The following is a 24,114-nucleotide window of genomic DNA, read 5'->3' as shown; positions in this document are numbered from 1 at the left end:
CCTGCCTCATCCTTTCTAGTCTGCATTTTATTCCATTGCAGCACTCAGGTTGTTATTACTTTCAAGAGACTACGTACCAGGAGAATGGCTTGAGATAATGCAATTTTTCAGTTTTGGTACCAATTATGTTAGTTGTATAGAATTAGTTGAAGACTCATCCTTTTTAACATTCTGCACAAGATTTAACCCTCTTGTTGAAGGCCCTTGATTACCATTCATGTTTCTTCTGTCTATTCAGCTTAACTACTTGGGTTATTTCGGGTTAACTTAGGAAAATATAGTCAAGCTGGTAAATTTATATTTATTGAAATAGTATTATACAGTGCCCTTAAAATTTTATGCCTCTTGATCTCTATAAAGATAGCCAGAACAGGGAGAGCTGTACCCTCCTCCCCACTCAGAGGTACTAGAAACTTCCTTCACAGGTCAGCTTTAAGAATCAGCTGTTGGTTTTCACTGAACTCCATTTTGACTCATTTCTATTTTTACTTTTATTTCCCTTCTGTTCTTATTAATCTTCCTATCCCTTTGCTAGGAAACTATTATTGTGTAAGATGAGGTGAAGCCCTAGCTAATCATATACAAATATAAATACCTATAATAAACACTAAGTGTTAACACAAGTAACTATCATATATAGAACAGAAAACAACTCAAAACTGAAGCTGGAGAAGTCAAACTATGGAAAGAACCTAGATGTCCATCAACAGATACATGGATAAAGATGTGGTGTACCTATATTACACACACACACACACACACACACACACACACACACACACAGTGGAATACTATGTAGCCATGAAAAACTGAAATCTTGCCTTTTGCAATAACGTAGATGGAACTAGAAGCTATTATGTTAAACGAAACAAGTTAAACAGAGAAAGATAATCATCATATGATCTCACTGATAGAAGGAATCTGAGAAACAAGACAGAGGATCATAAGGGAAGGGAGGGAAAAATGAAACAGGATGAAACCAGAGAGGGAGACAAACCATAAGAAACTTAATATCAAGAAACAAACTAAGGGTTGCTGGAGGGGAGAGGGTTAGGTAGGATGGGGCCGCTGGGTTATGGACATTGGGGTGGGTATGTGCTATGGTGAGTGCTGTGAAATGTGTAAGCCTGATGAACCACAGACGTGTACTCCTGAAACAAATATTTTATGTTAATTAAAAAAAAAAAAAACTGGGGATACCTGGGTGGCTCAATTGATAAAGTGTCTGCCTTCGGCTCAGGTCATGAGCCTGGGGTCCTGGGATCGAGTCTTGTATCAGTCTCCTTGCGCAGTGGGGAGCCTGCTTCTTTCTCTGCCTGCTGCTCCCCTTGCTTGCTCTCTCTGACAAATAAATAAATAAAACCTTAACTAAAAAAAACCTGAAGTTGGAGAATGTGATTAGTCAAAGAAGTTTCATGAAAATGAAATATTTTCCTAGGATTTATTTTAGCCTATGGGCTGAAACTTAAGAAAAAAACTATTGCATATTTTGGTCTCATGAAATCCTTTTTTTCATTTAGAAGTAGGTGAAACATAATCCCTTAAGAAAAGTACTCCCAAATAAGATACTATTACCAAACAAAATTAAAAGGCTATTCAAAAAGACAGATCCTTTTACCTTTTTATCATAGAAAAACATTTATTTTTAACAGTATCTTTCACTGCCATGACATCTGAACAGGCTTTTAACTCTTTAAAGACCGACCTTAATACAGCAACATTACAGGAGATAAAATTTACATTTTTAAATAAGGACAGTAAAAAGTGAAAAAGTTCAATGCTACATTGCTTAATATCCATGAAAAAAATTTAACTCGTTTAAGTACTTCTGATTTTATTAAAGAAAGTATAAAATATCAAATTCTACATTTTTAAACACTATTAAGAATCACTTATTTCTTCATAGTGCCAGCATGTTTCTCACACTTCCACATATCTTGAGATCTGAAAAAGAAAAAATGTAAATTGCTGTTCCCAAGCCTTTGAATTTTAAACTGATAAAATTCACATAAAAATTTGCCACCCTGACCATTTAAATATATAGTTTGGTGTGCTGTATATTCGCTGTTCCATAACCTCCAGAATTTTTTTCATCTTGAAAGACTGAAAATCTCTACCCATTAAACATCTCTCCATATTCCCCCTTACACTGGCTCCTGAAAACCATTCAGCTTCTGTGAATTGGTAACTCTAGATCTCTCATGTAAGTGGAATTACACTGTATTTGTCCTTGACTTATTTCATTCAAGTGTAGTTCATTAAGGTTCACCTATGCTGTGTCTCAGGTCAGAATTCCCCTTGACAGGCCAACCTGTTTACCCATCCACTCATGCCTGAGTTGCCTTCACCTTTTGGCTATTATGAGTAAAGCTGCCATGAACATGGCATGTTTGCCCACTCCTGAATTCATACTGGGGACACCTGCATGGCTCAGTAGGTTAAGCCTCTGCCTTCAGCTCAGGTCATGATCTCAGGGTCCTGGGATCAAACCCTTCGTTGGGCTCCCTGCTTGGTGGGGAGTCTGCTTCTCCCTCTTCCCCTGCCTCCTGCTTGTGCACTCTCTCTCTCTCTAATAAGTAAAATCTTTAAAAGAAAAAAAAAATTAACTGGAATTTAGGTAACAGGTAAAGAATTACCCTGAATACTTTATGTAAATGACTCTTAGACATAATGCTGATTTCAGTAAACACAGCAACAATGTAGTTAAGGAAAGCAGGCATTTGAAAGTCTAAAATTTGAAGTGTTATTTACCTCTTCGCAGTAGGCTGGTACCACTTTTCAACAAGGACATTAATAATAAAACTTTTGGGGTTTTCCTTGGGGTTTCCCCATTTTTTTCTCCATTTCTTTTTTCAGTTTATTCGCCTCATACCTCTTAGCCATTGCCACAAGATCCTCTGGGATACTCTGAAACATTAAATGTGTTATTAGGAGATTTTTCTTTCTGTTAACAGCTTTTCTACAATATGCTAAAATACTTTCAAATCATCTCAGTTACAAAATCTCCCCAGTTCCATGACGTCTTTCCAACGATGAATCGTGTCTCTTTGCACGCTAGGCTCTGAAATCTGTCTTGCAGCTAGAAAACCAGACTGATCTTCACCTTCCCTGGTGCTACCACTTCCTGCTCATATGGCCCCTCAGTTGCTTCTCAGGGCCTTGAACAGGCGTTAACTGGTGCCATGTTCTGGGGCATTCTGTCCGTTGGGCCTGAATATGTTCCCCTGCTGGAATCTGTATCCCATTCTTGTACAACAATTCTCCCAACCTCCACTCCACTGGCTTCTTCCGCACTATGATTCCCACTGCTGCTTACTCCCATTAGATTAGGCTCCCTAATTCTGGATTACAGCTCCTTGTCTTTGCCATGTTATGGCCCTCATAACACATGTAACATCTGTTTACCCTGGCACGCAGTAAGCCCATACTTGGAATCAATGAGATTATCTGAACATTAGAAAAGTGATACAAGGTAGAGTTCTAAGTTGTATAATCTCACCTGTTGTGCTCTTTCCAGAATATTAATTAACTCGCCAGCAACCCTCCAGTCGTTTCTAGTGAGGAGAGTAATAGATATCCCCGTCCTCCTATAAAAGGGTGGGGTGGGGGGAAGGAACTCATGTAATTTGATTTTTTTTTTTAAGATTTTATTTATCCATTTGACAGAGAAAAAGAGAGATCACAAGTAGGCAGAGAGACAGGCAGAGAGAGAGAGGGGGAGGCAGGCTCCCCGCTGAGCAGAGAGCCCGATGTGGGGCTCGATCCCAGGACCCTGAGATCATGACCTGAGCTGAAGGCAGAGGCTTAACCCACTGAGCCACCTGGGTGCCGCGTAATTTGATTTTTGATGTATACTCATGGTTCAGTTAGCAAAACACTAAAAATAGCAAAACTGCAACTTTTTCATAAGCCCAAATATGTATTATATATTGAAAGTTAGCATCACTCAAACACCGATTTAGAACTCAATAATCTGGAGCTGTTTATACAGCGTGCTTGCAGGGGATTTAATAGTAGTGCTCTCAGTGGCAAGAAAGGTCTTCTTATAGGGGACAGTAGAGGAACAACTGGGTATAGCTCAGTGTGACACTACAGATAGAAAGCAGAGACTGGAATAAGAAACAGCTGCAGCTAATCAAAGGGTCTGGCTGACTCGGAAACAGGCCAGTTAAGACAGGGATAAAGTAGCACAGCAGGTGGCCCAGACAATTCACAGGCAATAGAAAAGCCATTTTGTGGCTAAGAATAGCCTGTGAAGGGCATAATGACAGTTGGCTTCTTTCTTTCTTTTCTTTTCCTTCTTTTTTTTTTTTTTTAAAAGATTTTGTTTATTTATTTGTCAGAGAGAGAGATAACAAATAGGCAGAGAAGCAGGCAGAGAGAGAGGGGGAGGCAGGTTCCCCACCAAGCAGAGAGCCCAATGCAGGTCTCGATCCCAGGACCCTGAGATCATGACCTAAGCTGAAGGCAGAGGTTTAAACCACTGAGCCACCCAGGCACCCCAAAGTTGGCTCCTTTCACAGGAAGACTGTGCGGACTTACCCTGCCCTTCCAGTGCGCCCTACTCTGTGCACATATTCTTCGATGTTCCGGGGGAAATCATAGTTATAGACGTGTGTGATGTCAAGGACGTCGAGCCCCCGAGATGCCAAGTCTGTGGCAATCAATATTCTTACTTTACCTAAAGAATAAAACCAAAATATACATGAATATACATGCTGGTGTAAACCAACCCAAGACATAGCAGAAAATTATAATCTTCCCCTAATATCTAATTAGGTGAGCAGTTATTTTCAGTATTAAAACACTTCAGAGAGTGAAAATGAGAAAGGGGCATTTATAGACTTTCTTTTAAACTGCTGGCGAATTATGGGGAACCTGGGTGGCTCGGTGGGTTAAGCCTCTGCCTTCGGTTCAGGTCATGATCTCAGGGTCCTGAGATCGAGCCCTGCATGGGGTTCTCTGCTAAGGAGGGAGCCTGCTTCTCCCTCTCCCTCTGCCTGCTGCTCTGCCTACCTGTGTGGTCTATTTCTCTGTCCAATAAATAAATAAAATCTTAAAAAAAAAATAAATGAACTGCTGGCGAATTACAACACAGAACACCCCATGGTTCAGCAACCAACCCCTGAATCACCTGAACCACATGACAGAGATCTATGCCTTGCAGGGAAATTAACGAAAATAACACCATCGCAAATTATTACCTTGATATCCAGGTTGAAATATTTGCTCTTTGAATTTGTATGGTTCTGAAGATCTGATTTCTATTCAGAGCTCTTACCAGTGTATTTTGGGCTCTGCAAGCTGAGGACAGATCTTACAAATGGGCTCCATGGAAAGGTGCTGTCATTCAGCCATGCCCAGGCCTTGCACCCTTCAGCAGCCACAAGTAACAACTTGCATAAATGTACCTGTTTTGAAGTTTTCTAATGCCCTTTCTCGGTCACTCTGCTCCCTGTTACCGTGAAGGGATTCCACTGATACCTGTCGCAGAATCAGGTCGCTTGACAGGTGGTCAGCCCTGAAGCAAAAGACGAAGTCAGCAATCTGAAGTGCTTCTTCTGATGCCACCAGAAAACTCACTAGTTTTACTTGTATTAGTAAAAGACTGAATTAACATACTAGAATGCATGCAATCCCCCTTTTGAAATTAATATGCAAAGAGAGCTAATGCTAAACAAATCAACTGGATGATTTAAGGATGTAAAAGAAAAATACCTACACAGCTTTTCTGCTGACAAACACTATGACTTTGTCTTTGGGAGACATGCTTTCTAGAAAAGTTTGGATATGAGAGCGTTTCTCTTCTTCCGTGGTGACAATTATGTTTTGTTTCACGGTACTTACTGCCTAAAGGAATAAAGATCACAGTACGTCAAAACTGATGGGCAAACCCTATACACTGGCTCAGAATACGTCTATTTCTACCCCTGGTTAAGTTTTAATAAACTGCTAACAAGAAGAGGCAGGTCCTTGCAAAATGACCTGTACCTACTCAGACTTGTAGCTCAGCCTTTTGCTTCTTGCTCATTCACCCAAGTTGAGCTGGAAACGTGAATGCTTGGTAGTGTGTTTAAAGTAATTGCTTACTATTGTTGGAAAAGAACCATGGAGTAAGGCCAAACTTTCATCATGAATTTGGGTACAGTCCTTACAATAAAGGAAGATGATTAGCTTAGGACACAAGAATTCCCACTCAGGATTTTGACAACTTAATGCAAAATTTCAAAATATCATTGATACAATTTTTTAACCCAGAAGTAAGACAGGTTTTATTTTTATTATTTCTTTTTAAAGATTTATTTGATAAAGAGACACACAGTGAGAGAGGGAACACAAGCAGGGGGAGTGGGAGAGGGAGAAGCAGGCCTTCTGCCAAGCAGGGAGCCTGATGTGAGGCTTGATCGCAGGACCCTGGGATAAGGACCCCAGCCAAAGGCAGACACCCAACAACTGAGCCACCCAGGCACCCCTAAAATAGGTTTTAGTAGCATTTAATGAAAGTAAAGAATGACATCTCCGGCCTCACTTTTCATGGAATCTGATGAAGTGAATCTTGGCAATGATCTTTCACTATTACTGGTGATTAAGTAAAAGGTCATTTTTTTCAATAACGATTAACTGAGGGGAGCCTGGGTGGCTCAGTCAGTTAGGTGTCTGCCTTTGTCTGGGGTCATGATCCCAGGGTCTCAGAATCGAGCCCAGCATCCCGCTCCCTGCTCGGCGTGGAGCCTGCTTCTCCCTCTTCCATTCCTCCTGCTTGTATTCCCGCTCTCGCTGTGTCTCTGTCAAATAAATACACTTAAAAAAAAAAAATAATGATTAATTGAAAGTGCGGATCTCAATTAAGTGAAAGTCCAGATAACTTTATAATGGAGGGGATACATACCAGAGACCTTCATGAATCGTATAATTACTGACATCTGAACCCAATGATCCATCATGACTTTACCAAAAGACAACACCAGACTTACATACACACACCTACATTGACCTTGTTTAGAACCTGATTTTAACAGGATTAACAAAAATGAGGTATCAGGAAAATAAGAATAAGAAACGGATATTTGATGGTACTAAGGGATTATTAAAATTTTAAACTTGAGATGTTAAAAGTTAGTCTTAGATGTATACTGAATTATTTATGAATAAAATCATATGTATCTAGGGTCTCTATAATTAGGGAGCGGGCAGAGGAGATACGCCAAAACACAAAGTAACTAAAATTTTCATAACAAATATTTTTATAATAGTAATAAACAAGCTTACCACTAGATCCAAAGTACCAACATATACAATCATTGGCTCTTTCAAATAAGACTGTGCAAGGCGACGGACAGCATATGGCCATGTTGCACTGGAAATAAAACAAGATATAAATGTTAAAATTGTATTATAAGTCAAATATTACTAAGTTTTTCCAAGGATGCTATGAGCCAGATTACTCATGAAAGACACCCTGAGTACTTTTAAATAAGGGAGACTTTACAGACAATGTATAGTTCACAAAGAATAGCTCAACTGTAACTAAGCTACTACATGAAACCTTTAAATAAGGTTTATAAGGTAAAGGAGACCTACACCTTAATTTCTAACCTAAATTCTAATAATCTAAAATGAATTCATAGATTAGTTTTTTCTTGGCCTTCATTAAAGAAAAACAGAAAAAAAACCCCTAGTATTTTGTTAGCATTCATTGTCAACAGGCAAAAAACCAAATGCATATGCAAAATAAAGGCATATGAAGTGTACTGATGAAAGGACATATAACTTCAAATGTTTCTTCATCCATATATTATGAAAGCAATCATCTTTTGTACTTTCACAGTAATTACAATAATGGGAATATTAGCAAAAAACAAATGAGGGTGGTATTAAAAAGAAAACAAGTGAGAAAATTTAATGTATTTTCGAATTATATACTATTCTTTTTTATGTTAATGGCACATAGGTCATATAAGCCCAGGAGATAATAGTCTATAGATCAGTCTGTGTTTAAATGACAATCATTGTTTCTCAGTTTTATATTGCGCAAAAAAGTTACTGGGAAATCAAAGGTTTATCTCTAAGGACAGGTGATCATTCAAATTTGAGACCACCACTATGATATAAAATCTCCTCTCCAAGGAGAGGCCCCCCCTCTTAGGTTTTTATAGAAATCTCTGTGGGGCGCCTGGTGGCTCAGTAGTTAAGTATCTGCCTTCCGCTCAGGTCATGATCCCAGTCTTGGATTTGAGCCCCACATCGGGCTCCCTGGGAGCCTGCTTCTCCCTCACTCTCTGAGGCTCCCCCTGCTTATGCTCTCTCACTTTTTCTGTCAAATAAATCTTTTTTTAAAAATGTCCGCTCCATGGGGCGCCTGGGTGGCTCAGTGGGTTAAGCCGCTGCCTTCGGCTCAGGTCATGATCTCAGAGTCCTAGGATCGAGTCCCACATTGGGCTCTCTGCTCAGCAGGGAGCCTGCTTCCCTCTCTCTCTCTCTCTGCCAGCCTCTCTGCCTACCTGTGGTCTCTGTCAAATAAATAAATAAAATCTTAAAAAAAAAATGTCCGCTCCAAAAAAAAAAAAAAAAGTCTCTCTGTAACTTAGGAAACCCAGTCATTGTTCCGCAGTTACACTGAGTTGCTATTCCTAAGTGATGACAAGTCTTTTACCTGAGGATCTCAAGACACCTTCAAACAATGCTCTAAAATCCTCTGTGGAAATCCAAAAGAATAGGGTTCAGGCCACCAATTTCTATTTTACAGACTAGCAGTTAGGCATACACCTACCTTGTCATAATAGTCTGCCTGTCTGGGCGCACATCTAATAAAATCTTCATTATCTGAGGTTCAAATCCCATATCTAGCATCTTGTCGGCCTCATCTAGTACCTGCATCAAAATCAACAGCGGCTACCTTAGATATGGGAAATATGCTCTCTTTATGAACAGAATACCATGGTAAGGGAACTGTTCTCTCATTTCCCCTATTACTTAAGCCACTGTTTTAGTTTCTTCACGACAAAGTAAGTGATCTACAGTTGTAATAGACTGACTTGATTCTTTAAGTTGGCTAACAGTTTCTAGATCTAAGAAAAACTGTAAATGTCTTAAATATCCACATGGAGGGATGCCTGACCTTGGAATTTGGGGACTGAGCCCCACAATGGGCTCTAGGCTCAGTGCAGGAGTCTGCTTGAGATCCTCTTCCTCTGCGCCACACCCACCATCCCCTCCCACCCCACGTGCATGTGTTCTCTAAAATAAATCTTAGGGGCGCCTGGGTGGCTCAGTGGATTAAGCCGCTGCCTTCGGCTCAGGTCATGATCTCAGTGTCCTGGGATCGAGCCCCGCATCGGGCTCTTTGCTCAGCGGGAGCCTGCTTCTCTCTCTCTCTCTGCCTGACTCTCCGCCCACTTGTGATCTCTCTGTCAAATAAATAAATAAAATCTTTAAAAAAAAAAAATAAATAAAATAAAATAAATCTTAAAAAAAAAAATCCACGTGGATTTTAATTTTCTTTTATACAACTCTAAATTCTCCAACATTTATTAAAAAAAAACTAAAATAGAATTCTCAAAATCCTTATTTTAATATACTAGATGGAATGGAAACTATCCCTAGGATTTGAAACCATTATAAAATGGACAACCATTCTAAAGAACTGTTTTAATAAGAGTTCAGTTCTGTGCACCCAGCTGGCTCAGTTAGTAGACCTAGTGTCCCTTGATCTCAGGATTGTAAGTTTGAACACCAGATTTGGTGTAGAGATTACTTAAAAATCTTAAAAAAAAAAAAAAAAAAGGTGGGGGTATGCCTGGGTGGCTCGGTCGGTCAAGTCACTGCCTTTGGCTCAGGACATGATTCCAGTGTCCTAGGATCAAGTCCCACATCAGGCTCCTTGCTTGGCAGGGAGCCCACTTCTCTCTCTGCCTCTGCTTGTGTGCATGCTCTCAATCTCTCTGACAAATAAATAAATAAATAAAATCTTAAAAAAAAAAAAAAAAGAATTTAATAAGAGTTCAGTTCCTCCTCCCAGTATCCCAAACCCTCCATCATTACCAAGTAGGTTATACTTCTGAGGTTAACAAAGTTATTCATTTGTAGATCATTCAGTCTTCCAGGAGTTGCAATAATAATGTCTACTCCTTTTTTCAGATCTTGTATTTGTCCATTTCTATCTCCACCGCCATATATACAAACACTTAAAAAAAAAAAAAAAGGTTCATGTTCAGGTAAGGAATGTCCTATCACAAAGCAAAATCCCAACTAACCAAAGCATTTTGGGTATAAAATAACACAGTAAAAAGTATGTAAGTCAGAAAGAGTATCAGATACCTTCTGGGTAGTATTAGCCCCATTCTAAAACCATCCATACCCATCAGCCCACAAGGATGTGTCCTCAAGAGCGACATTTGCATCACTGTTACTTGACCTCACTGCCCGGGCTACCATTGATTTGGACTGGGGCAATGCCTGACCCATGCTAAGCCATTCAGATTCTCTACATGTGTGAAAAATAATAGGGAGAATGTATAAAACTAGGATTTATTAAAATGCGGATGCAAGAAGGGACAAAGATGACTTACCTTTTAAGGCCTTTGTATGAATACTTAGAACATTCAGATTCTACTTGAAGTGCTAACTCGCGGGTAGGTGTAAGGACTAACATGCCTGGTCCATTCCTTTCTCCTCTAATTCTTTGGAGAGAAAATAACTGTTAAAGTACCTGATTCAGGTACATAGTATATTTGTTCAGTGCTTTCAGAATTTGTAGCAATGGATGTCACACACATTTACAAAACATGTAAAAATATTGAAGAACAGCACACTAAAAAACTCCCAAGGGTTCAGATACCAGTCTTTTCATTTAGCATGGTCAACATTGTCTCACACAATTGCAAATGATAATTTAAACATTAGTATTTCACTATTAAGACTACCTATGGCTTTCTAAAAATGTTTTGACAATTTATACCCTCACCACCACAGTACAAGTGCATTTCCCTGAGGCTTGGCATTACTTTTTGACCAATGCAACAGACAAAAAGAAACTTGCATTTTTGGTATCCATATCTGCTAACCCCCCATAAAGAGAACCCCGTTGCAGAAATTCTTACACAGGCTGTGAGTCCAAGTGTATAAATCCGGGCATTAGGTAGGACAACGTCTTCCCTGTTCCAGTTTGGGCTACTCCTATAAGATCTATGCCCTGTAGAACTATCGGCCATGACTGTGACTAAAAAAGAAAGATCACCATTAAAATTAAAAGTACATCTTCTAGTCACATGCCCCTCCTCTCCTAGGCCCAAACTTCTTTCAATAAACATTTTTAAGTGCTAGGCACTGGTGGTACAGGGGGGCTTCAGGGGAATGCTCAGAAGGGATAGTTACTCCCTGTTGATTTAACATCTAATAATCAGATATTGTGGTGCCCGCATGGCTCCGTGAAGGGTCTACATTGGGCTCTGGTCATAATCCTAGGGTCCTGGGATGGAGCCCCACAGTGGGTTTCCTGCTCAATGGGAAGTCGGCTTCCCCCTCCTCCCTCCCCACCCCCATACTTGTACTCTCTCTCTCTCAAAAAAAAAAAAAAATCTTTAAACAATTAATCAGATATTGTTTGGTAGGGGGAACTGTAAGCAAAATATTGGAATTAAAGAAAGAAAGGGAAAAAAAGCATACCTGGATCGGTGTTGGCTTTTGAAAGCCTGCCTTTTTAATGTTTTCCATAACCTCAGGAAAACACTGAAAAGCATCCTCAAACTTACAGGTAGGATTGGGTATATGACGCTTCTCACCTTCTTTCAGGTCATCACACATTATATTATAATTTTCTTTCCTTTAAGGAAAAATAGAACAAATCTTAGCGGCTTTAGTCACTTTATTCCCTAAGCCAGAAATTTTTGCCAGCATTAGTTCATTGTATCTAGAAATTCAACTGCAACTGTAAAGTTACAGTAAGATGTAACCACAAAGAAATAGAAGTGAACACATCTTTTTCTAATCAGAATAGTTAACAGAAAGGGGAAAAAGGAGTGCCTGAGTGGCTCAGTTGTTAAGCGTCTGCCTTTAGCTCAGGTCATGATCCCAGTGTCCTGAGATCGAGCACCACGTCGGGCTCCCTGCTCAGTGGAGAGCCTACTTCTCCCTCTCCCTCTGCCTGCCAGTCTGCCTACTCATGCTCTGTCAAATAAATAAAATCTTTTAAAAAAAAGGGGAAAAAATTCCATTTTATGAAGGGGCCAGTGAAATTTCATGGAAATAGGAATAGAGCCTGAAAATCACATACTTCATGATTCAAATCAGACTTTGCAGACACAAAAATATGTATGGAACCTTGTCCTCAACAATTCTGCTAAATGGCAATCATTCTCCTTTGACAGGTGATCATTAGTTACTTATCCAAAGTCTGAGCTAGAATAACTCTTCTTTCTGCTATACCATACTTAGTTTTACAACAGACTTTGAGAGAAAAAAAAAAAATGTTGCTGTCAGGACCTTTAATTCCAGATAGTAAGTACTGAAGAATAAGAAATGCATTGAATCAACTCATTTTCAACAGCTGTAGAAATAATTCTCTAAAAGTGTTGTCCAATACAGCAGGCACTAACCAAACGAGTCTTTTAAAATTTCAAATGGAAAACTCAGTTCCTCCATTATACTAGTCATATTTTAAGTATTCAATAGCTATATAGATAATGACTGCTCTATCAGACACAAATATAGCCCTTTTTCCATCTTTGCAGAAAGGTTTATTGAAGAGTAATGCTCTAAAATATCATGTAGGATGCAATCCAGTTCATGTTAACACCAGAGGTGTAGCCTTCAAATGTAATCACTTTAAAGGTTTCCCTAATGGGTAGCAACTATGCAAATACTTAAGGCAATAAAAGCACCCACCTCCAAGTGTCTATTTGCACCTGGGACATTGAACTTGTTGTTTCTGACTCCACATAAAAGTTTTTCTTAATTGGCGGTAGATCTGGGACAAGGATTAAAGTTAAACCTTCAACAAATTATCAGAATTTACATTTCATTGAAACGTATTCAAAGTAACAGAAATCAAACGAAAATACTTATTAAATTCACCCTTACAATTTTAGATATCTGTTCTTTGCCAGTCAGGCTTATGCTAGTCTCTGAAATCTGTTTTAGTTTACCTTTTGATCACATTTTTTACCCAAGAAAGAATTTTAATAATTAAGTTTAATATAAAAGAAAAAAATAGATAAAGAATTTTTAAAAAACCCATCATTAAAAAGAAAGCTGTATGTATTGGTACAATTTTTATTATTCTTAAGTTGGGATGAAATTACTTGTTTTATAACAAATAAACATTTTTCATAGTTAAAAAAAAAAAAGAAAGGAAGTATGGCTTACAAGGCAATCATCCCAATTGATTCATCTTCTCTAAAACACAGTAGACTGATTTTTTTTTCTTTTCTTTTGATGGTCTGTCCCATTTCTGTGTAGGAATAGAGTATTTCTTTTTCCACTTTCTGAGGCTACTTTTTGTTTTCTTATATGCCTTGCAAACTTCCTCCGAATCTAAATCCTTTCTCTGGCCTCCCTACTCCATATCTCCCCACCACATATCCTGTCCAGGTGGCACTGGTAACAACATGCAGATAGACCAACCCCTGAATTAGTCATTGTTAATATTGGTCACTATCAGTCCATTAGCTTTTAAATTTTTAATAAAGGTTGTGTTGCCGCCTCACTCTGATAGCCAGAATTGTTACCTGAATTTACCCTGAAATTTAGTGCCTATAACATGAAACATAACACTCTGTATATAATTCCAGGTGAGACTTTCATTTAAAACTAAAGCAAATGAACAAACCCAAATCTCAAGAACTATGTTTCTTTCTTTATTAAACGGTTTTCCCTTTTTATTTTGCCGCTGTCAACCAGGACACTCCAGGATCAATTTTTATTCAACCGTAGGCAACAATGTTAAACCACTTATGGTTGGCATGTTTATCGCCTTCATTTTCCCCTTATGCCCCATTTTCTTTCCATTTATTATTAAACTCCTTCTGTGAGTTACCTCAAATAAGACAAAATGTTAAGTATAATATTTTAATTTCCCACTTAGAGCACAGATTACGGCATAGACAACACAGAAAAAAATCTTGCCCTAGAGACTATTTGTAGCACTTAATACTTTATTATCATTTTTTGTATTAATTTCATTACTAGAAATAAGACATTTTAGAGAATAAAAACCTCATGAGGCTAAAAAAAAAAGCAACAGCTCAAGTGATACATCAATACCACATGTAAATGTTCGGATATAGCACTAACCTTCCCATTTTTTTCTCCCCCATTTCAAAGCATCTTCTCGAATCTGATCCCAATCAATCAATGGCTGATTCTCTGTAACATTACTATCTGTCTTTACATCTCTTCCAACAGAAGGTTGGAATGCAACAACATCTGTTAAAATATTTTTATCGAATTAGTTTCAAAACAAATCCTAATTGTACAAATTCCCCCAAACCACTTTACTATTTTGTTTAAAAACAAGACAATAATGCTTAAAATATAAAATGTGGGTTTTAGTACTCCAATGCTATGACAGTAGTAGTCATGGTTTGTCAGTTACCATATTTATGAGGATATTTATGAGGATAATACCAGATTATAAGGATAAATGAGGAAAATACATTTATTGAAGAGAAGGAAAATTAGGAGAGCCTAGTGTTTGCTGATAAATCATGTTAAGCTTATAAGAATCCTGTGAGCCAGATGTCCCCCCAGGTTAACAGATGAAGAGTTTTAAAGGCTTTCCTAAAGTTCCCTTCCCAAGAAACACTATATGAGGCAACGCTGCCCTCTGAACCTTAAGATGCAGTTCTTTTTACTTTCACGTTGCTTCTGGAAATGGCTCAATAATGGCTTTTTCTCTAGTCCAAGCAGGTCTGAATTTTTGTTTTTGTTTTGTTTTTAACAAAATCTGAGATTTTTCTTAAGTAAACTCTATACCCAGCCTAGGGCTTGAACTCGTGACCCGAGGATCAAGAATCGCATGTTATACTGACTGAGCCAGCCAGGTACCCTAGAGATTCTTAACCCACTGAGCCACCCAGGCGCCCACCCTAGAGATTCTTTAAATACCAAATAACTAGATACTTTTCCAAAATCAGTCAGGTTCCAGAGAGGAAGAGACCATAGAATCAGAAGGTCAGAATAATCCTTCTTCTACCATTAAGAGTGAATGTATTAAAAGGTTATTTTTGTTTTCACCTATCTGTGGCTAAAAGTAAAACTGCTAGGCTTAACCACAGAGATTAAGTGTCTTAATTTGAGGAAAACAGTATTCTGGGATTTCAAAGAAAAAAAAGTCCCTAGCAGATAAGATTTAATGATGGCAATCTGAAGCTTTGCTGTCAAGAGAAGCCTCAACTATAATGCCTTATAACACTGAATGCAATTTTTTAAATTTTATAAGGCTGTATATAGTAAGCAAAAATTACTTACCAGTTCTGAGCTTTGAACTGTAATTTTCTTGTTTTTTAACAAGATTATCTATCACTGTTTTGGCCTTCACCTGCATCACCTTGTCGCCAAAGATTCTGACCTCTGCTTCTTCTGAATGACCTTTTATTATCTAGATGCAGCAGAAAAATAGGTGAGACTGAAGTCCTCTTACCATGCCCCCCACATCCAAAAATCACTCAGCTACAAACAGTATAAAAATTTAAAGGAAATATAGTATTGCTATCAGTCAGTATCTTAATTTCTAATTTTTAAAGAAGATTTTATTTATTTATTTGACAGAGATACAACAAGAGAGGGGACACAACAAGCAGGAAGAGTGGGAGAGGGAGAAGCAGGCTCCTCACTGAGTAGGGAGCCCCCGCCATGCGGGGCTCGATCCCAGGACCCTCGGATCATGACCCAAGTCGAAGGCAGACACCCAATGACTGAGCCACCCAGGTGCCCCTTAATTTCTAATTTTTGAGGGCATTCTACAGTCAACAAATTTATCCTGAGATTCATCCCCTGTTTGGATGAAAAGGAGCAGGACAATCTAAATTTAAAAACTACTGTGACAGGGGTGCATGGGTGGCTCAGTCAGTTAAAACATCTGACTCTCGGTTTCAGCTCAGGTCATGATCCCAGCACAGTGGGAGTGAGTCCCACATTGGTCTCTATGCTCAGTGTAGAGTCTGCTTCAGATTTTCTTTCCTTCCCGCTCACTTTTTCTCAAGTAAATAAATCTTTTAAAAAAGTAAATAAAAGCTACTGTGACCACTAGAGAATAAATTCAGCAACCAGTTTTAGAAGATTAAGGTGTTAATCTGTCCTCTTAACTATCAAATAGTAATTTAGCAAATCTTGCTCAACTGTAGGGATTTGCTTTGTGGTATATAAATACCAGCTGACTGAACTGTCAGTTCCTGAGCTTACAGGAACTCTTGGACTTGAGGGAATGCCCTACTTTCACCACGTATATGGTAATGGAACCAACTTACTACAAGGCTAAGATGACATTTGGAGGATAAGATCTACAAGTCACATCTTTCAGTGTACATCAATCTCAGATACCCACACTGATTCAATAGTAACTAGAAACTGCTGCACCAAATGCTGTCTGACTGGTGATTCAGAGCTTGCCATTGGCACTGTTTACAGACAACTCTGTGGAAGTTCTTCAATGAGGCTGAAACTGATGCTGAGAAGATGGGAAAGAGACCTACCTAGAATGGGGATGCAGAAGGTCTTAGACCTCCCTTATGAGCAGGAGTTCTAACAGCTAAGATAGGAGAAAGTGTGGCAGGAGTCCAGCTGGTGACACTCAAGAGAGAGTTCGAGGAGGGAGTGAAGGAAAAGGAGCTAGATCAAGTGGACCATGCTAAGAAGTCTGGACTTCTTAAGACCCTGAGATATCAGAAAAAGTTTTTATGCATGAAAAGAAAAATTATGAACACAATTATTGTCCTGGTCATGGCAGAGGATGGTTAAAGGGGGTAAGACTGGAAGCAGGGTGAACCGTTGGGGAGAACAACCTAAATGATGGGATTCTCCTTGAGAAGCACAGGAAATAGAAAGCACTGGTTACAGGATAAGGAACAGGAAGTAATCGGAGATTCCCGGCTTGGGGACTGGGTGAATGATGTTGCTGCTGAGACTGGGAACACAGGGGTGGGTCAGTGTTTGAGACATGAGAGCCAGGAAGTGCATAATGAATATTCCCTCAGCGATCTCATTTGTCAGTGGAGATTATCTGTAAAGATTTTTCCTCCAGGAGTCACAAAACCTGGACCTGGAATGGACCACAGTATGTGAAATTACTACATTGCTACTAAATTACTACAGTTATGTTAATAGCTAAACAAAAATTAGAGTTAGAAAACAACTACACTCTTTGAGGATTTAAGATCTCAGACCACTTACCTGTATTTTCGTGTTTGTTGTACTTTGGATGTCTTTTATTTTTGACCCCCCACGACCTATTTTTAAAAATAAAATTTTTTAAAAGTTATAATCAAAATCACAATTGGGTATCACTTCATACCTATTAGAATAGCTATCGAAAATACAAGAAAGGAGTGGGGCACCTGGGTGGCTCAGTTGATTAAACGGCTGCCTTCGGCTTAGGTCTTAATCCCAGGGTCCTGGGATGAAGCCCCGCATTGTGCTCCCTGCTCAGCAGTGAACCTGCTTCCCACTCTCGCTATCTCTGTCTCTCTCTCTCTCCAATAAATAAATAAAATCTTAAAAAAGGGAAAGGAAGAAATAAAAGAAAGGAAGGAAGGAAGGAATGGGGGAGGGAAGGAAGAAGGGAAGAAAGAAAAACACAAGAGGGTTATCTAGGTGGCTCAGTGGGTTAAGTGGCTGCCTTCAGCACAGATCATGATCTCAGGGTCCTGGGATGAAGCCCCCTTTGTCTGGCTCCCTACTCAGTGGAGAATCTGCTTCTCCCTCTGCTCCTTCCCCCCACTCATGCACGCTCGTTCTGCTCTCTCACTCTCAAATAAATGAATAATCTTAAAAAATATAAGCGATAAGTGTTGGTGAGAATGTGCAGAAAAGGGAAGACTTGTGCACTCTTGGTGGGAATATAAATTGGTGCAAGCATGCAGGGTCCCCTCCAAAACTAAAGATATAACTACCATAGATTTAGCAATTCCATTTATGGATCTATATCCAAAGGAAACAAAACCACTATCTCAAAGAGCTATCTAGAGTCCCATGTTCATTACAGCATTATTCACAATAGTCATGAGGTGGAGCCAAGCTAAATGTCTACCAACAGATGGCTGGATGAAGAAACATAGTATATACATGCTAGAGAAGATTTAGGCCTTAAAAAAGGAAATTCTATCATTTGTAACATGAATAAAACTTGAGGACAGTTATGCTAAATGAAATAAGCCAATCACAAAAAACACATAGAGCATGATCTTCTTGGAGGTATCTAATGTAGTACAATAAAGAAACAAAACAGAATGGTATTTTCCAGGGATGGGAAAAGGGGGAAATAAGGAGTTAGTTGTTTAATGGGTAGTTTCAGTCATGCAACATGAAAACATTCTACAGCTCTGTCACCCAACATTGTTCTTACAGTTAACAGTACTGTACCGCACACTGTAACTATAAAATCAAGCTTAATTTTTAAAAAACTATACTAAGGAAAAAAAAAGTAGTTCCAGACCAACATTAAGCAGGTGCCGTCTAGCACTGTCACAGGAGCTCAATAAGTGTTGAGTGATTTTTAGCGCAAACCTAGTGGCTTTCACTTAAAGGGCATCACTTGTCAGATCTTTGAGCCTGAGCCTTCTTGAAGGAACACTGATCTCTAGCTGGTCTAGCAATCAATCTCCTAATGCTCTATTTAATAGCAGCCTAAAAAAACGTGGTTATTGTTTTTAAACCAGGTTTAAAAGAGAGTAAACAAAGTATTAGCTCCCATACCTAAAAGGGAAAATGTTTGAATTTATCTTCAGTCTTAATGGTCACAAATGGGGGCAAATCTCTATTCCTATTGTTTCTAAATGTTTCTCAAAGGTAAATTTGGAAGACTCAAGATGTACTAAGAAAAAAGATCCTGTTTTTCAGCAGATAAATCATATTCAACAAAAGAAACTAAGTGCAAGATATGGCCAATGGTCTGAACAACCCCATAATATCCTAAACCTTGTTCAATGGCTCTAAATGGTGCCCAAAGGAACAGACTGTACTCAGGACTGCTTTGTTGTTCATTTGGGGGTAAACTGTGAAAAGACTTGACCTTTCATCCCAAAGATTTCATACATCTGTTTGTTCTACCTAAATATCGTCTCCACGAAATATCAAATGTGCATTAAATGACTAAGTACAGCATCCTAAGGTATTATGAATAACCCAGGTCAAGTCCTGAATTCATTAAGTGGCGGCGGATCGCAGGCGAGGAGAGTGGGGCATGGACTCCCTGCCCAGGCTCCGCCCCCGGCCCTGTCCGGCACACCCATCCTCTTTCACTCACCGATCACAGCGCCCACCCACACGTTCTTCAATCCAAAGCAAAGCGGCGGTTCTCGGAGGCCCGCGGTCACAGGTTGCTGGAGGCCGGAGTTCTTCAAGCCGCCACCTCTGCCGCCCCTACGGGCCTCCGAACCTCTCGGACTCGGGTCCTCCGCCGGCCTCCTTTCCGGAGCACGGAACACTGCCGAGCTTCGCCGGGAGGCAACGACCCACGAGGAGGCGTTAGCGCCTCCTTCTTGCCTTGACATGGTTCCGTGAGGAAGATCCGGCGCGTCCGACGTCGCTCCCGTCTGGCTCTACACCACTCCACCGTGCCGTCGTAGACTTTTCTACTAGTGCAGCCACGCAGCCGCTACTTAAGGAGCCCGCTCGCGGCTCGCCCCGCCCCTTCCCCGCCCCTCCCCGCCCTGGCCGCACATCCATTGGTGCAGGAGACGTCGTGGGCGGGACTCTGAAGGTTTGACCAATCCACTCTCTTTAACGTGTGAGCGCTCCTTGAACGTGTCATTGCGCCGGCTTCGTGTTCCTTTTCAGGCGTGGGACTCCCGGGTCTCCCTTTTTGCTTTGCCCTGCTGAACTCCCACTCCAAGTACCCATCTCAGTGACTCATAAACATCAGTCCCTTTTGCAACATGACCCAGTACATACATAAATTTGAAACAGAAGGATGACAAAACAGCATTTGCTATTGCTATCAGAGTAGCACTTGATATACTTAACCCTATATTCATTTTTAAAATGTTGGTTGTAATCCACAAAATAAAATGACTCACAGCTTAAAAACCCCTGGGATAAAAATGGTGCTTCAACACTGCACACAACACTTGACCTGAATAGTTGCTGTAGTATTAGAGCTAACGAAATAAATTTAATAAATGCTTGAAGACTCCATCATTGCACGGTGGCTCTGTGGCTGAACATAATATTTCAGTGCTTGTAAGTCAGCTAGGAGTGCCCCTTCTTTGATTAGGATCTCTGAATTATCTAAACAAATCTCAGTTCACTCACCTATCAAAGTAGTTATCTAATATGTTGTGCTGGGGAATGAAAAAAAGGAAAACCGTTAACTAAACCTGCTCCATACAGGTTGAATAGGTTAACTCACATGGGATTAACTGTAACTCTTACTGTAACATCTCTGGAGAAATAGGATTACAGTGCTACTAAAGCACCCAGAAAATAGATAAAAGCATAAATGTGTCTCATATTTAATATCATTATCTAATCTTTAATACGAAATGGATAGTATTAATGACCTTTAGAGAGGGATTTTGTTGAATTAGATTTCTAATCTAATCTAGTCTAGTTTAATCCAATCTAATCTAATCCTAATATTCTGTTGAGGATTTTTGCATCTAGGTCCATGAGAAAGAGGTCTGTAGTTTTACAAAGTCTTTGGTTTTGGTACAGGGTTAATTAGTTAGGAAGTTTTCCTTTATCATCTATTTTCTGGAGGAAATTGTAGAAAATGTGTATATTTTCATCCCCTTCCTCCTCCTCTTCTTCCTCCTCCACCTCTTCCTTCTCTTTCTTCTCTTTGGTTTACCCTATTCTTTTATTGATTGTGTAGTATTTCACAGTATTCCTAAACATAGATGTATTAATTTTAGCTACTTTTATCGTGAAATATATTATACATACAGAAAGTACATAGAACAAAGATATAACTTAATAAATAACTATGCAGTAAGGGGAACCTGGTTGGCTCAGTTGGGGGAGAGTGCAACTCAATCTTGGGGTCATAAGTTTGAGCCCCACATTGGGTTGGGGTTACTAAAATAAATAAAATTTAAAGAAATCATTATCATGAAGTGGATCCTGTGTAACCATGACCCAGGTCAAAAAAAATAGAACTTTGCAAACACCCCTGCTACCACTTCTTTAACCAGTCTTTTCTTGGATGGAATTTTATGTATCTAAATTTTTCTATTTTAAACTATGCTAAAATATGGTATATTTTCTTCTTTAAATGTTTTGTAGAAAACACCAGTGAATATATCTGAGCCTGCTGCTTTCTGTTTTGTAAAGTTAAGCGTTGATTTAATTTCTTTTTGTCTTTCCTATTCAACTGATTTCTTCTTATGAGTTTGGGCAGATGGTGCCTTTCAAGGAATTGATCCGTTTCATCTAAATTGTCAAATCTGTGGACATAGAGTTGTTCATAATTCTCCTTCATTATTTTTTTAAAGTCCATGGGATATGTAGTGATGTCCCCTTTTTCATTTTTGATATTAGTAATTTATGTCTTGTCTCTTTTTTTCTTTGTTGGCCTGGCTAGAAGTTTATGGTTTTATTGCTCTTTTCAAAGAAACTGCTTTTGATTTGATCCATTTTCTCTACTGATTTCCTGTTTTCAATTTTATTCAATCGATATCTACCCTAATTTTTTTTTAGGATTTTATTATTTATTTATGAGAGAGAGAAAGCAGGAGTGGGGTGGGAGGTGCAGTGGGCAGAGGGAGAAGGAGAAGCAGACTCCCCCCACCCCCAAGCAGAGCCTGACTCAGGGCTAGATCCCAGAATCCTGGGATCATGACCTGAGCGGAAGGAAGATGCTTAACCAACTGAGCCACCCAGGTGGCCCTGATATCTACTCTAATTTTATATTTCTTTTCTTCTGCTTATTGTGTATTTAATGTGCTCCTCTGTTCTTCCAGTTTCCTAAGATGGGAACTCAGATGATTGATTTTAGATTTTTCTTCTTTTTTAATATATGCATTCAAGGCTATAAATTTCCCTCTAAGCACTTTGGGTCTGTGGCTTGTCTTTTCACTCTTTTTTTTTTCCTTCCTTCCTATTTTTTTTTTTTAAAGATTTTATTTATTTATTTATTTGAGAAAGAGACGGGGAGAGGACACACAGCAAGGGAAGTGGCAGAGAGAGAAACAGGCTCCCCACTGAACAAGGAGCCCAAAAGGGGGCTTGATCCCAAGACCCTGGGATCATGACCTGAGCCAAAGGCAGAAGGCAACTGAGCCGAGCAGGCACCCCTTTTCTTTTCACTTTCTTAACAATGTCTTTCACAGAGCAGAAGTTTTAAATTTTCAGTATTGTTCTATTTTCTTTGTTCATTGGTTTTTGGTTTTTTGTTTGTTTGTTTTTTTTAATTATCTCTACATGCGATGTGGGGCTTGAACTTCTGATTCCTAGATGAAGAGTCGCATGCTCTATGGATTGAGCCAGCCAGGCACCCCCAGAATTGTTCTACTTTCTGAAGGACTTCCTTCCCTTTATCCTGCCACATAAAGGTGAATTCTACCAAATATGAAGAAGATAGAAGCAGAAGGAATACTTCCTAACTCATTGTATGAGATCAAAATTACCCTAACACCAGGAGTGAACCCTAAGGTAAACTGTGGACTTGAGTGGTAGTGGTATGTCCATGTGGGTTCATCATAGTAACAAATGTACCAGTATGCTGCTGGCGGATGTTGATGATGAGGAAGTATGTATATTGGGTGTTGGGGGAGAGGGGAAAATCTGTGGACTTACAGATCAGCTTTGCTATGAACCTAAAACTGCTTTATGAAAATAGTCCATTTTTGAAAAGAGGAATTTTGTGTCAAGTTTTTCATTTTAGTTTTGTTTTTAATTTGATAAGCTAATTTTTGCCCCTTGGGCACTTGACCAATAAATAATAACATTCCAATATTCTCTTTTCTCACTTGGTGAGAAGGTGCTGAGGAAAGACGTATCTAAAATGGTAATTACAGGTACTTTTCTGTATTTTAAATTATTCCTAAATTAGAGCAAAACGAATCCCCTGTCCCCACAAAATCTGTGCTACTAAGCCCTTTGCGATGGAGGTGGGGAGTGAAACCTTTTACTCTATATCCCAACTAGGACCTGGAAGAACATTCTCTAATCAAGCAGAAAATGAGGATGATTGTGGGGATTTCAGGTGGGGTCAGCTGTCTACTTTTCCCCTCCAGGCACGGATAAAGATAAAAGGCGGAATTCAAGTGCGAGTTTGACCTGAGGACCCCAGGAGCTGGCTTGTTCTTTCTTTAGACTGAAGGTTCCACTCGCTCACACCTTGACCTCCGGGAGGGGTCTGGGGCAGAGAGGGTGACTTCTCCCGCTCGGGAGACCGAAGCTAAACCTGCCCCAGTCCGCAGCTCTATTTTCCTCTCCACCCGCTCAGCATCAGAAAGCGAGCTCGCACCTTTCTCCGCGGCCCGCGGTGGCGGGCGGTCGCCGGAGCTCCTGGGTGGGAAGCGGGGAAGGCGCTCGGTGGCCCGCTCTCTTTGGCGCCCCTTCCGGGCAGTGCGACGCTTGGAGGCCACGCCCAGGTCCCCAACCTGCGGTGGCTTCTTGACTGCCCAATCGCGGGGTTACGGTGAGCCCCGCTGCATAGGCTGCGGGGAGGGGCTTAGAGGCCTGATCCGTTCCTCTGAGGAAGTCTCAGGGTCCCCTCTCCACCCGGCAGGGAACCACCATCTCTCAAGAAGGCAGCGAACAGCAGCTCCCTTGGCTCTGGAAGGAGCTGGATGAGCAAATTCAACTTGAGTTTAGGCACAGACCAAAGTGTGAATTCAGTGGGAACCCTAATTTTGGAAAATAGACCCTGTAGGGTTTAACTTTCAGCTGAGTGAGGGAGAGTAGCATTATCTTATGTAGGACACTTAAACCAGCCAGGGTCGTCTTCTCATTGAATTC

The 24,114-nt window shown here is 39.9% G+C and overlaps 1 protein-coding gene across 2 annotated transcripts; it reads right to left on the bottom strand.

Moving 5' to 3' along the window:
• Positions 1–1,684: 1,684 nt before the first annotated feature.
• Positions 1,685–19,810, bottom strand: DDX43 (DEAD-box helicase 43). 2 transcript variants are annotated; one of them, XM_032338366.1, is made up of 17 exons: positions 19,457–19,810; positions 17,386–17,441; positions 15,466–15,595; positions 14,290–14,421; positions 12,883–12,964; positions 11,665–11,821; positions 11,100–11,218; positions 10,569–10,679; positions 10,042–10,183; positions 8,771–8,871; positions 7,270–7,357; positions 5,723–5,850; positions 5,412–5,521; positions 4,543–4,681; positions 3,500–3,587; positions 2,752–2,907; positions 1,685–1,944 (listed from the first exon to the last, which is right to left on the bottom strand). In XM_032338366.1, exons 1-16 carry the CDS (start codon positions 19,701–19,703, stop codon positions 2,791–2,793), a joined length of 1,947 nt encoding a protein of 648 aa, XP_032194257.1. In that variant the 5' UTR covers positions 19,704–19,810; the 3' UTR covers positions 1,685–1,944; positions 2,752–2,790. The 2 variants fall into 2 exon arrangements, with proteins under 2 accessions (XP_032194257.1, XP_032194258.1); XM_032338367.1 differs by having other exon boundaries at positions 10,569–10,673.
• Positions 19,811–24,114: the final 4,304 nt, after the last annotated feature.

Source organism: Mustela erminea, chromosome 4, assembly GCF_009829155.1.
Source record: "Mustela erminea isolate mMusErm1 chromosome 4, mMusErm1.Pri, whole genome shotgun sequence".
Classification (NCBI taxonomy): domain Eukaryota; kingdom Metazoa; phylum Chordata; class Mammalia; order Carnivora; family Mustelidae; genus Mustela; species Mustela erminea.
The sequence above is the reverse complement of the archived record's forward strand: the minus strand, read 5'-3'. Positions and strand labels throughout refer to the sequence as shown.